We start from the raw sequence: 14,762 nt of genomic DNA, 5'->3' as shown, positions 1-14,762 counted from the left end.
GATTATCTACCTAATCCTCCCATTGTTCTCATTTAAACTACCACTATTCTGCAGTCCTCTGTTTCTCGGCAGTGCCATATCCCCTTTTCCCAACCTCACTAACACTCCCTTCCTGCCCCTTGGTAGATTTCTAGCCACCTCATCATGTTCCCTCATCAACCAGGTCCTCTTTTGCCTGTTGTAAGCCAACCTATACGTGAGGAAACTCAGCATAATTTCATTGTATCCTTTCCTAAATCTCCATTCGGTCAAACTCAATCCACAAAATGTCAAGTCTGAACTTCTCAATGTGTGCACTTCTCAGATTTTATCGAATCACAACACACATAGATGCATACGTACACGCAAACCTAGCAAAATGCATTTGAAACCCAAACTCTGGAGGCAAAATACAGTAATAAAATCATTGACAAACCAAAATCAGTGTTACTTTCTTCAAAGACACAATACAATACAATTAAAATGCCCATGTGTACATTTAAACAATACCTAAACGTTCAATACTGAGTAGGATAGACAGACCTTATTGCTAAAGAAAACATTTCAGTGTATTTGTAAAAAGAAAATAAAAAATACACAAGATGGCGGATTATCGCTTGCACTCTTAAACTCTTGCCTGATAATTCACCAAAACATTTACAACATTGTCAGAGACTTACGTCTATTACCAGTATGCACGTGCAAGGGTTTTAAGTCTTGACTTACCTCGTGCCCATCCATGCTATGCCTGTCCTTATGGTGGACAGGCAGGTTAAAAGCAGCGATTCAATAAAAACTATTTGGAAACAGTTTTACAATTGTAGGATTTATTTTTGCATCCATTTCATGGATGTATTTTACACATTGATTATTGGTTCTTGAGCATTGCAGTATACAGCATGATCAATAACATATTTCTGGCAAGAGAATCATACTGCTTGATTCGCTTTATGGGCCACAATCCACCTGTGTCCTCAGACAGATGTGTGACCAGAGGTCTTGCTTTCCCAAAAACCTTGTAAAAATTCTGAAATGTTCATTTAACTTTCACTCGCCTCCAGCAAACTATTCATTTCTTCAGTCATTTTCAGAAATTGTACTGGCTTGTGTTTGTTTCAGAACAAGACAGCAAGTAAAAAGTAAATTCAGCCCTAGAGCACTTTCGATACCAAGCAATACAACGTTTTACAAGTAAGCATGAAATATACATTTGTTCCAAATTTCCTCCCTTTGGCCCATCAAGTAAAACTGGCAACACGCGATTTAAAAAATATACTAGAATGCTTGGGGCACCGCAACCCCACTTAGGCTGCAGGTACTTGAAGTAAAGAAAGACTAATATGAAATGTCTCTAGTGCCCCACCAAGAGTCTTGAGTAGTCTATGTATTTTATACATTTAAGGGCTGTTTGTCTCTAACCTTAGGTTCATACCTCCATAAACTTACATTTTTGGCTGAAAATGCCTCTTTTACAGCAACAAGAAATTTGGAAAGGAATCCTGGTAGGCATAAATGCATTTACTACTCCAGATTTTCTCATCATGAGTGTAGAGAAATCTGCAGGAGTAAATCCTACTGAAGAGGTGGGGTGTGCATGTTCCTTGTGCATGTTTACTTTACTCTGGAAGTTTGGAGTCACCCACAAATATTTGCATTTGTAGAAATTCCAAACTGCAACCCGACCCTTTCCCACTATCCCCTGTCCGTGTCTGAAAATGATTTTCATGAGAAAACGGGTTTTTCCCTTAGTGTTCAGATTGCTGACTGCAGTTTGTGGGTTTTCCCAGCTGTGAGGGTCCAGAATGGGGGATGGATCTTGCAGCCATTCACTAGACAATGTTACTGTTTTATGCTTCTCAGTTGCTTCACAATTTTGTGGAGACTGAAAAGAAGTTCAACCTGTGCAACTATATTCAGTTGGTCTTGAGTTTTAGTTGTGATTCACACCGGTCTCTTCTTGTCCTCAAAAAGCAGTGGCTGTTGACTCTTGTGAGTTTTCCTCGAGGTGGCTTAAAACTGTGAGTAAGCCTCTTGGTGCCCTTGAAGCTTGGCAATTGCGTGTGATAATTATCAGACCCTCTCAGTTTTCCCAATACATTCCAGCAGATCAAAGCTGGCAAAATTTATTGAGGAAAAAGGTCTGGAAAAAAGGAAAAACATGTGGAATTCGGTGTGTTAAAATGATTCTGCATGTTATGCCCCAGTTTCGTATTGAAAACTCGGAATAGGAGATGTTTACCACATGTGATAAACAACTCACCCTGGGGTAAATGGTGTTTAGCTTGTGGGGTAAATAGACCACTGTTTTCCAACAAACTTGCAATAAGGGTCAGACTCTGTTAAACAAAGGTGCTAATACTATTGACAAAACATCAAAATGCAGGATGAACCTAAGGACATAGGGACCAGGATAAATGGTTCCTCCTTAGCTGGAATAATCAAACTGGTCTAATCAAGGACACTTAGTCATCTGATAAGGGTAACATATTTGTTGTATTATATCAGAAAATATATGCATAGAATGTGCAAACAAGATCATGTTGATGGTGCAGTACTTGGTCCAAGTGAGAAGAAACACCATAAAGGAGCATGTGTGACACCTTCAAAATTGACGTTCTTAGGCCCACTAGGTAACAAATATGTAGAAGTGTCATAAAGAGTCTTTTTAACTAAGCAGGAGTCAAATCATAGTATTGTAATTCAGTCCATTCGTGATATATTAATCCAATTGTAGAGTGTTGAAGTTTCGACTCGAGTCATCATCAGAACAACATACATTTCTGTATCTGAGATAATTCACCCAGCCTCGTAGATTACAATGACAATGAAGAAAGTGTCAGAGTTTTCTGATTAAGGAGTTGGTCATATGCAGTACAAAGAAAATGCTACAAATAATTGTTTAATAGGCTCACATAAATGGAGTACGAATGGAGGCAGCAACCGTCACTTTCCACTCGTAATGCATGCATGGCGGATGGACAGTAGTGGTTGTTACCCTTCTCGAATAGCTATGTATGTGTTCTTGACTATACTAGTTTGATTATTCCCTGAAAGGAGGGCCATTTTTTGTTCATATTCCTGCAAATGACTCTCTCTGTTGAATCGATGTACTCCTACTACTGACAAAACAAACATTTAATCAGCTGTCTCATATTTCCAGAGCAGTCCCAAACAGAGCACTGACATTCTGTACACCTGGCTATGCTGATATGGCCCCATGCCTCAGTGAATACTGGAGTTATGTGCATAGTTGCTACTGCTTTGCTATTTATTTGGAGATCTCAAAGAGGCTGGATGCCTATTTTCAAAATATGGATTACCTGATTCATGCAGAGGATGTTGGGGGAGACGCCCATGCTTATTACATTGTAACTAATATTTGTAAAAGGAATACAAACGTTCGATACCTGTTTTGAGGAAAATATATTAATTTGGCATGCCATGTTTTTACACATCCTCAGTAACAAACAATGATGCAACTAGATGTATCTAGATCAATCAAGTCTAACCTGGACTAGCAGTTGATGGTCTTAAGTTCTGAATGTAGTATTATCGTTTGAACGGCCACCAGAAAATCTAGCGCTTCGGATACAGGTTTATGGGGTCCACGTTTTGTTCTGGAGCTGCGTAAGAATGTGGAGGGATGCATAGTGAATTAAACAAGTTCCAGCCTGAGGCTGGGGCTACTCCTCTAAGTGATCTGTTGAGAACTGGGTCTTAGGGGCTCTTGATTTGGAAAAGGATGGAATATCATATTGGTACCTTGTAAACAATTCTCGGGGGTCTCTGCCTGCAGTTGTGCACAAACTTCCAGGTTGACAGAATGTAATTTATGATCAAAGCGCAAGTCGAAAGTTGAAGGCGGAAGAGTTGACCAACTGGATAAACCCCAGAACTGTTTCTGATTGTCTACAACTTGTAGGGCTAGTTTGTTGTGTTTCATGTAGTGCCACAGCTTTAGTTCACTTTGCTTTTAGTATTAACTTTTCCTTCGTGGTATGTTAATAGCACAATACTTCCTCCACTTAACATATTTCTCAGGAGCATTTGCTTCACAGTAGCTAGAGCCTGTTGTTTTCCAAGTGGATGATTTCTGGGGACAAACTGTTAGAGAGCATTCTATTAAGGTACTAACAGCTAAATCGTCTGTATCTTCTATTTGTCATGTAGTAGGGGGTAACACATTCAGAACTTATGCCTAAACTTTTGTAAAAATTGTTTTAGTTGATTCTTCTCTACCTACAAAGAATATTCTTAGTCACATTAAGAGTCCGTCTGTTTAAACTCACTTTAAGTACACCTTCCCCCCTGGGCAGTGGTGGTGCAGGAGTTGGTGGGGGGGTTCCAATGGGTCCCTCAGCAAAACTGGCAGGTGGTGAGCCGGGGAGGACGGGCCCCCCTCCATGAATTTTGTGAAGGGCGGGGGTGGAAGCAAGTGGTGCAGGCCAGCCAGGGTCAATTCGGCTGTTGATACAGGTGGCACAGAACTGTGTTGGCAGGCAAGAATTACACATCTCTACTGATGCCCTACAGAGGCCAGAATCCAAATTACCTAAACCTGTTGGGTCACCTGTGAGTAAATGGCCTAACCAGTGCACCCAAAGACCTGTCATGAAGGTCACCAGAGTTTTCCGAAGATCAATCTTCTGGATGAGTCCATTTTCACCATGTAATGTTTTGTGCTGTCCAAAAACCCATGGAATAGAGTTATGAAATTCATTAGATCCACTAAATTGCTGAAAAAGTTATGTTTGTATCAAGGAATAACACCTGAAACTTCACTTTAAATTACTGCCACGTTTAACCTGATCCTTGGTTGTATCAGTTCCTTCGTCACTTTCTCACTGTTGGAGATCAGCAGCTACACTATTCCATTATCCACATTGCACAGTGCCCTGTGTTCCTTGTCTGAATTCAGCTTCTCGTTCCTGTTGTCCCTTCTACAGCCTCAGTAAAGCTGCCCATCTCAAGTTCCCATCTGCAGTGCCATCACTTGAGGTCTCTACTTCCCTTTCTTTGTCGTCTTAATCTTTCCAACTCTATCTCTTTTGAGTACCTTCTCTTCCTCTCTCACTGATGATGCCAAGCACGCCTTGGAGCTAAGACACAGTTAGGGGAGACCATGGACATCATTTAGGGGTCACCAGTGGTCGCAGCTGCGACCCCCAGCTTGACACTTGAGACCCCTGGCACTGCTCCTGCGACGCCTGGCCTCAGAGGTCGCAAAATCAGTGCCAGGGCCAAAGTGGCAGCTCGTCCTTATGAACATTGCTTGGGGCTCTACTTCTTGAATCTCAATCAGTTTTGTTTTTACAGTAATAGTGAATAATGTATTATTCACTATTACTGTAATAAAAATGGAGTACAGTTAGCCGGAATATGAGCTTCCATGGAAGCTGAGGTAAGTAAAAAACACTTTTAACTGTATATTGTTTGCACGCTTGCGGTGAGAGTGTGCTTATGTGAGAGAGAGTGTGTGTATGAGTGAATGTGTGTATGTGTAAGCATATGTGTGTGTGAGTGAAAGTAAAGGTGTAATGTTGTGTAATGTCACTTCCGCTACCCCTGGCATTTTGGTGAATTGACGTCCATGGGAGAGAAACACTTTTTTTGCTGCTAAAGAAACAGACTTTGCCATCTCATGTTTCACTGTATGGGCCGTTTTACATAAATTGCACCAGTGGCACAAATGCACCAGTGACGGGCACTGATAACCCAAGTTTTCTGTAATGACATTTGGAGAGACCAGTGCAAACACAACATTTGCTCCAAATGACTATTTGAAAAATTACAGTTTCATTGACTGACCAGTGACGAGACAGCAGGCACTCTTGAGATGCAAAAATGCCCGTCCCCAGTGCAAAAGTGCACAGCATAGTGCAAATTAGATAATCTGACCCCTGCTCTTTCACAGCCTTTCTGCATTAACAGAAGGCCCCCTGTTGTAAATTGCTAATTCCCATCTGTTTTCCTTTTACAACCAAATGCTTTCCTTAGTTCTCCCTTTTCTCCAGTTTCTGTCACTTTCTCTTACCATTTTCAACATTTCTGTTCACTCTCTTTTTTTAATTACTTTTTTCCTTTTTTGCCTTGGTAGCTGTAACTTGTAGTTCTTCCCTGTTTTCGATTGTTATTTCAAACCTCAGTTTTATTCATTGGAATGCGGAAACCAAAAAGGCCTGACGCACAACACCTCACTGAATGTGGCGTGAATTGTTAGTTACTCAGCAGGTAACGCACACAGTCTTTACCCACACGCTTGTAATCGAGGCCAAAACGTGTTGGATCAAGGAAATAATGAAGAAAAGAGATTGTGAAATGACTACAAAAAAATCCATGAACCATCTAATCCTTATGCATAGATTCACATGTGCCACAAATTCTCTTCACAGAAAGATTTATCATGAAGACTCACAACCCTGTTTTTTAGGTCGAGCATAGCAGCACGCAAGCACTGCTTTTCCAATGTGTTGTAATCTGTATGTGGGCTTCAACCACGCCCATCACACACCCATCACTTTCATTTGTTCCTTGTCCTGAAGCTACGCCCCTGTCAAACCAAGAGAATTCCCATGGAGGAGTTTACGGGTCTTGGGGGAGAAACACAAACTTCAGTCGCTACTTAGTGAACAAGGACACAGCATGAAAGTGCACATTTACACTGTTGTATTGATGTCCGCAAGTCTGTACAGGAAGGAACACACAAGCTGCACACCCCCAACATATGGAAGATCTCTTTTGAGTCTTACTCTGGACATATGAAACATGCATTTCCTGTGGAAGAATTTCTCTACATCAGTAGAAAACTGTTTATTTATCAATGCAGCGGGTCACTGTAACACTCCAAAAAAACAGTTTCGCTCCTGTGGGATTCCTCTAGGTGCCATTATAAGCCAGCAATGGAAAATCCATGTTTGAGGCTCTACGAGGATGCATGTGCATGTAAACTAAAACAATGTTGTATTTTTGGCGCATGATGTGTGGTCTTCTCCTCTTCTAAGAGTTTCGACCTGGTGAGACAGATCTTCCCCTCGGTGACAACTAGTGCGTGGACCTTCCATTTGGAGTCTGGATAAATCTATTTTGGCTATTACTCTAAAACACTTATGTTGATTCAGAAGATTAAACATTCAATTAAAGGCAGCACCTCAAGAGCTCTCTTCTCTGTGAGGCCTCCTTTTGCTGGGAACTGGTATTAGTTTATACAGAGGTTTCCTATGTAAATGGCCATTATTTATTTATTTGTATAGCTGTGTATGCCAGAACCTAACCTAACCTATTTCTAAGAGCTCACAATTTCTGCAGATATGGCAAATGAAGCAAAAGTGTTAGAGAGTGTATTTTTTTGGGGGTGTTTGGAAAACAAAATTATCATGTGGACAAAATATTGTATCAAGAATATTGAGGACAAAAATATCTTAACGGTGCGTTTCTATAGGTAATTAAAGTTTTTACTGTATGTAACTTCACATATATGTATCTTTATATTTAACTCCAAATATATTTTCCTTGATGATATATCTTTAAGGTGCGTATATGTGGAGTTAGGAACAGTAAATCTATACTTACCTATTTGTACTTACCTTCTCTATTTTGGTCCTAGATATTTTTGACACTATATTCTGTCCAAAAGATATTTTTGTTTCTGATATTCTGTCAGTGATCCATTCAGGGTCTGCCAGTGTGGTTAAGCGGAGAAGCAAATATTAGATCCGATGTTTATAGAGGTGTAACCCCTAGGCCTCATGACGTCTGATGGGTCTAATGGGCACTAATAAAGGCAGACATGTCTAAATAATTTTAAGGTTGTTTTCCAGCTTTTATCCGTTTTCAGGGTAAAAACAGTATTAAAGTGTGTGCCCTTTTTGTAAAAGGCTTGGTTCTGCCTTTCCTACTCATTAATTAGGTGAATAAACATCTCCTTGAATCTGCAGCACTCACTTTTATTATCACAAACCTATTCCTGTTTGTTATGTGGGGTAAGGAAGATGGCAGACAATTTGCAATCACCCACTAACAAACATAAGAAGATCACAGATCCCATCCTTTCACAAAGCATTGATTACTTGGCCTTACAATCAATTAATCATTCAATTTGTATAGCACAGCTAATTATCCGAGAGGGTATCCAGGTGCTACAAACAAAGCAGCTACAAAACTGAGACATGGGGCCTGTACTGGCTGTCCATTATTCTCCCGAGGCACACACATCCCAAACAAGAGAACAAAGATTATATAACAAGTTTAAGACAAGCCAATGGAGGATCTTTCTGTGGCACCTCCATCCCCTTAGGAATGATAAGACACTTCCATTTTAGGAAGGTGGTACCTAGTAAACTCAAATAGCCACAGAAGACACCCAAAACCTACCATTCTTAGGTAAATTTAACAACAAAGTGCATTTCTTAACATCTGCAAACCAGAGACACACACACAATGAAATCTAACACATTGTAAAAACAGAAGCTTCTCTGATTTCCCTGCTAAATCATCCAAGGTGTGATGAAATGCAGCACACAGAGCAGCGGGCAGCGGGCAGCTGCTTCAACGATAATCTCTCTCTGTTTAGCAGTACAAGAGTCCTCCTTTTTGTCTTATTTGAATTTCCGTTTGCCAGCCAGGGACCTCAGGGGAAGTGATCCCTCAATCCAGTCACCAGGGGCTGACATCATTTCCTGCCAGAAGGCAATCTCTTCCTGTGTAGAGTCCATCCAGTCTACCGGGATGCCATAACTTTTACCTGGAAAGCAAACCCCACAAACATTGCATGATAATATATTTCAGGCATTGTTTAAAAAGCTTTATAACATTCACATCTCATTAGCAGAAGCAAATGTGTCCTAGCTGTTCATAATAGCCATTGTTATTCCCCTTCCAATAGCAACCATCCTGCATCTGAGCTTCCACTGGCAAGAAAAATCCCTGAAATGGCAATGTCTCTCTGCATCCCTGTCCCAGTTTTGTGACAGATAATCAACAGCAGTAAATTGGGGTTACTATTTTTTGGGATGTGCAAATATGGATTCCGGAGTCCCTCCTGGGTCTCCTCTGCCAATGGACTCTTTAATGTTTAATGTTTTAACCTACTATTCACCATCATACAAGGATGCCACATGACTGTTTGAGTCATTAAAAAGGTATCAATCAGTTCACAAATCTGCAATGCTGTTTTTTTGACATTTGTACCTGGATGCATAACCACTGACTGGGATTGAATGAGAATAGGGCAGAAATTATAGTTCAGTATGGTAGTAAACGACAGGTAAGTAGTTTCTATCTTAAAGACTTACCCTTTCTCAAAACATCACTCCAGCCCTTAAAGTTAAAAAAACTTTGTGTTTTTCCTCCTTCTTCTCCTAGAAGTAACATGTGGATTATGTATCCAAACAATATTGTAATATTTTTTGGGGATTTAAGAAGGTGTTTTACTTAACACCCTCTTATGTGTGACCCATAGTAACTGGGAAGGTGGGCAAGGTGAGACCAGATTACAATATTTGGGCTGTCAAAAAGTTTATTACATCAATTTCAGATGACAAGATTGTATATGAGGAGCCTGAAGGGGGATATGCTTGCCAGTATCTTGAAGGAATCATGCTCTACAGAGCTAAGAGATGCCTGCATATAAATTTGCTACATACATTTTGTCATCATCAACATGTAAAACTGTGATCATCATCATCAACATATAGGCCCGCATTATGACATTGGTGGTATTTTCCCAATACCGCCATGCTGACTGCCTCCAACATACCGCAGCTGAGGCGAACATTCGCCCGCCATATTATGGGTACTGATGGATTTCTGCCACGCTGTGGTCGGATATCCAGCAGTAGCCATGTTGGCGGTCGGTGGTGCTCTGGCGTTGCTACCACCTGCACCGCCCCACCTGTAGGGCACACCAACCATATTATGACCATTAGTATGGCCTGGTGGTGATTGTATGTGTGCATATATGCGGGGAGGGGGTGTCACGTAAGTAAGGGGGATGGGGTGCTATGTAAGTAGGGGGTGGGGAGCGTCATGTAAGTAGGTGTGGTGGGCGCTATGTGAGTAGGGGGGTGGGGGGCACTATGTGAGTGGAGGGCGCTGTGAATGTAGAGGAGGTGAGGGGGTCAGGTGCTTGCTGGGGGGGTGGGGAAGCCGTCTACCAGTGACAGGGAAGGAGTTCCCTGTCACCAGTAGCCCTACCGCCATGCTTTTCGTGGCGGTGGTACCGCCGCAGAAACCATGGCGGTAGGCTGGGTTATTATACTGCTGGCGGTCATCTGTGGCCTGCCAGGTCGGAGATGAACATCTCTGGCTCGGCGGTTCATACCGCCATGGCGGTATGCATGGAGATGTCGGAGGTTGCCAGCGGCAAACCCGCCACACTCATAATGTGGCAATCTTCACTGCCAGCCTGTTGGCAGTGATACCGCCACATTAACTCTGGCGGTCAGAAGCCCGCCAGGGTCATAATGAGGGCCACAATGTGTAAAGAAACATAAATGTGTCCAATAAAAGTATTCACCTTTGATCACTGTTACAAGTTTTGTTGCTTAGGCAGGTCATATAAGTAGTTCCTGTTTTATCTTCAGCTACTTTTAATTAGTGCCCAATTTCTTTACCTCCTATTATGTTCTTAATTATGACATTCTGTAGAACATTTTGTTACATTTAAAGGATTTTATGTAAATATAGTATTGGTGAATTACTCAGGAGAACTCAGTCCTCTGTTGGAACAGACCTCAATATTTGCATTTGTATACCCACAGTTTGAAAATATATAGCATGTTCCCATTAAAATGTATCAAACGTATCATTCAGTGCACATTAAATATGAAAAACCTATATTACTGTCCTTTACAGAGTTTACATTAAATCTAGCTTATAAGAAAACATGTTCATAGCCATATTCAAGTGCGTAAAGTTTATTGTAATCTACATTCCTTTTCTCAAATTAAAACTACTAGTTATTCAAATGTTTCCCTTTGAAACGTTCAGTACGCTTTTAGTGCATTCCAATGCACTAACAGATGTGTTAGAGACTTAGGACCTCATTACAATCCTGGCGGTCTCGCGATGGTGGTTGGACTGCCGCCAATGTGGCGGTCCAACAGCCACATTACGACAGTGGCGGTAGTGCCACGTTTGGACCGCCAGCACCACCAGATTATGACTTTACATCGGTCTGGCGGTGCTATCGGTCCTAATCCGCCAGGGCAGCACTGCATGCAGCGCCGCCCTGGGGATTACGAGTCCCTTCTCCACCGGTGGTTAGATGGCGGTAGCACCCCCATGTACCTGCTGGAGGAGACGGGGTGCAGGGTGCCCCAGCGGGCCCCTGCCCTGTCCTGCCCATGCATTTGGCATGGGCAGGGCCCCCCCGGCCAGCCCTGTTGCGATCTTCACTGACTGCTTTGCAGACAGTAATAATCACAACGGGTGCTGGTGCACCCTACGCACTACAGCATTGCCCCCGGCTCTATTAGGAGCCGCCGTCAATGTTGTAGGCCATTTCCTGCTGGGCCAGCGGGCAGAAACATCGTTTCCGCCAGCTGACCCAGTGGGAAGCTCTTAATGGGGCCCGCAGGAATGCGGCTGCACTGGCGGCAATCTGACCGTCGGACTTCGGCAGACAGCCTTTTCCATCCGCCGAAGTCTTAATGACCCCCTTACTGTTGGACAGTGTCCCAACACCAGAATTAAAAAAATCATCAACAACTACATATATTGATAAAACATTCAGCCATCCATACCAAAGACTAAGAAGAACTTGTAACAGTGATCAAATAGCACTTTCGTGAATTTGAATACTATTTATCCACCAGTCTAATCTTAGTAATTTCCCATATGGTGGGTGTTCTTTGGTAAGTGTGTTGCAGCATTTATATTTCTCACTCTCTCAGAATATAGGGGGTCATTCTGGGAACCGCCAGAAGACCGTACCGCGGTCAAAACACCGCGGCGGTCATTCTGAGTTTCCCGCTGGGCTGGCGGGCGACCGCCAGAAGGCCGCCCGCCCGCCCAGCGGGAAACCCCCTTCCACGAGGATGCCTGAAAATCTATGTGGGGCCCTGTTAGGGGGCCCCACGACACCCGTTCCCACCAGCCAGGTTCTGGCGGTGAAAACCGGCAGAACCAGGCTGGCGGGAAGGGGGTCGGAATCCCCATGGCGGCGCTGCTTGCAGCGCCGCCGTGGAGGATTCCCTGGGGCAGCGGGAAGCCGGCGGGAAACCGCCGGCTTCCCTTTCCTGACCGCGGCTTTACCACTGCGGTCAGAATGCCCCCGGAAGCACCGCCAGACTGTTGGCGGTGCTTCCGCGGTCGTTGGCCCTGGCGGTCCATGACCGCCAGGGTCAGAATGACCCCCATAGTGTCTCAACTTGAAGAACATCAAACTAGCGATCGTAGAGTTGTCAGGAGGTATTGGAAACACATTATTGCTCATTTTGCCCTTTCTAGAGGGTCACCCTGTATTTTTTGCCTCATATTGGACCCTATATTTGCTGCTGTATTTTTGTGCACTGTACCCCAGCTCACCAGTAGAAAGTGCTTGTGTACCTCCTTATAACATGGTAACATTGATATACCACTGATTGCTTTATATAATTTGCATATCATTCCTGATATTTGGTACCAAGAGTACCCAGGGCCTATAAATTAAATGCTACTTGTTGATTGCAGAACTCATTGTGTCATCTACTGCTGTGGCTCTGTAAAGCATGTCTCCAGGCCTACCACTGTAGACTGGCTGTGCAGTTTTGAACTGCAAATGCAACCTGTCAAAATAACCTCTATTTGACAGCCCTAAACCTTCCTTGTAAATATTAAAGTCACCCCCAAGTAGGCCTTATTGCACATAAAGTAGGGTGCATAGTATTTATAAGTGGAACACATAAAAATGTAATGTTAAACATGTCCTTAAAGGACTAGCACCTCAAAGCTATCAGCTAGCAGGGTTCGTTGTTCCATAGCAAAGCATTGGGATACATTATTACATTTAATAAATGTTATCTCTGCTTAGGAAACATCTACAAATTCAACTTTTTACCTTTATGAAATATGTATACAAGCTTTATTCACTAGCGAAGTCCGATTTGTGATAAACAAAAATTGTAAAATGGACTTTTAGAAATTCACCTTTGCCCTGCCTGAAGTCCCTGGAAGCTAAATGTGCATTTTGCTCTCTCTCTTCTGCCAGCAAGTAATTACCATTTGAATAGGCATGAATGAGGTGTGAAATTGCTCCCAGGACCGGTACGAAAGGCCTTGGGTGAGGGGAGGTGCTGTTGTGCCCTTATCAGTATTGCCTGTGGGCTTGGCCCAAGAACTTGATTAACTTGAATTAGGCCTTCAATGAGGCACCCTTAATTTGTTCCCCAAGCCTCCAGCTAGATACCAGCCCCAATAAGATTTGCCCATTTGTTGACTTTTTGACATTATTAGATTTGCTTGCCAATTCTGCTGGTGTTTTATGTATCACACTTTGTAACACCTCAAAGGGTGAGAACCCACTACCAAAACAACTCTTGTATATCCACCATCTGGTGGAACTCAGCTTTTGTTCTACCAAACGCCTGTCTCTTAGGTTGCTGGGTTTAAAGGACTGCTTAAAATGATATATACACCCCCAGCCCTCAGAGCCCAAGTTTGCTATGGCTGAAGATTTAGGTCAACTTGAAAATGCCAAAAATGGATAGGGTTAGCCCTGGGTACCTTTATCCAATTAGTAAGGGAATCGCCTTGGGTCATTCCTACTCACTACCTTATGCCAGGCATATATGTAGCATCTCTGGGCAACCCCTTCAGAACACTCCTGGCCCTGTGGATGATCAGAAGAGAACTGACCATCTCGTAAGTAGCACCTGGACTGGACTCTGCCTACCATCATATGAGTCTGTAATGGCCTCTACTGAAGTTCTGTGGAGCTTCAGAAGTGTACTCCTCTTGTGGTTTGCGACTTAAAGAACTAAAGTCAGAAGGTAATATATCTTTGACCAGGACAAATCTGGCTAGTGTTGTCAACCCAAGCTCAATCCCAGTTTGTTTCAAACTGCACCTAGGTCTTGTTCTACAGTGACCATTGACTATCATTGGCACTTTGTGCTTTTTGGCGCTATTTCTATTTAAAAATGTTAAAAGTTATATCTCTGGCTCCCCTTATAGAATTTTTGTCATTTTGGTTTTATTTGGTTTATTACATTGTATTCTATTTTTCTAATTTGTTTTGGTATTTTCAGCTTTATTACTGGGTTTAGTGCCTCTTAAATAATTTACACATTGCCTTTAATTTAAGCGTGTCTGGTCTGTGGCATAGCTGCCGGGGGATGAACCCAGGTTTATTTAGTGAATTCAGCGGTTCATCCTAACAAGGATAGTGATTATTACTGGAGGTGGGCAACAACATCACTCCCCACCAAACAATACCTTGATTTATTACAACCATACTTTTTCATTTGCTGTCTATGATTGTCAGGACTTTTAAATTTTCTTAAATCAGTTGGATGCTCATTCCTGGGAGAGGAGCTTGAACCCAGAAAGCTTGTTTGCTGAAATAAATATAATTTTATGGGGGAAGCACCAATAGTTCAAACCACATTGATCTTGAGCTCCCGAGTGGACTGTGACTCAGACGTTTGCTTCTAAGATAGGAAAACACATTACAGAGCACAACATCATGGATTAGACAACAATTTACCTTTGATCTGTGCAATAATGGGAAACTAAAGCAGTGGCCTGTGTAAGACAGATCTGTGCTCACATCTTTGCAAAACTCCTACACATTTAACACCTGCACT

The 14,762-nt window shown here is 42.5% G+C and overlaps 1 protein-coding gene across 4 annotated transcripts in view; it reads right to left on the bottom strand.

Moving 5' to 3' along the window:
• Nucleotides 1-789: 789 nt before the first annotated feature.
• LOC138262001 (synaptotagmin-like protein 2) overlaps nt 790-14,762 on the bottom strand; it is a 482,740-nt gene continuing 468,767 nt past the window's right edge. For all 4 annotated transcript variants that reach the window (XM_069211640.1, XM_069211648.1, XM_069211658.1 and 1 more), the window contains one exon: nt 790-8,719. In XM_069211640.1, coding sequence (XP_069067741.1) covers nt 8,574-8,719 — 146 coding nt within the window. In that variant the 3' untranslated portion in view covers nt 790-8,573. The remainder of the gene's footprint in view (nt 8,720-14,762) is intronic.

The sequence above is a fragment of the Pleurodeles waltl genome, chromosome 2_1 (genome assembly GCF_031143425.1).
Source record: "Pleurodeles waltl isolate 20211129_DDA chromosome 2_1, aPleWal1.hap1.20221129, whole genome shotgun sequence".
In the NCBI taxonomy this organism is placed as follows: domain Eukaryota; kingdom Metazoa; phylum Chordata; class Amphibia; order Caudata; family Salamandridae; genus Pleurodeles; species Pleurodeles waltl.
Note: the sequence above shows the minus strand (reverse complement) of the source record. Positions and strands in the feature narration are given on the sequence as shown.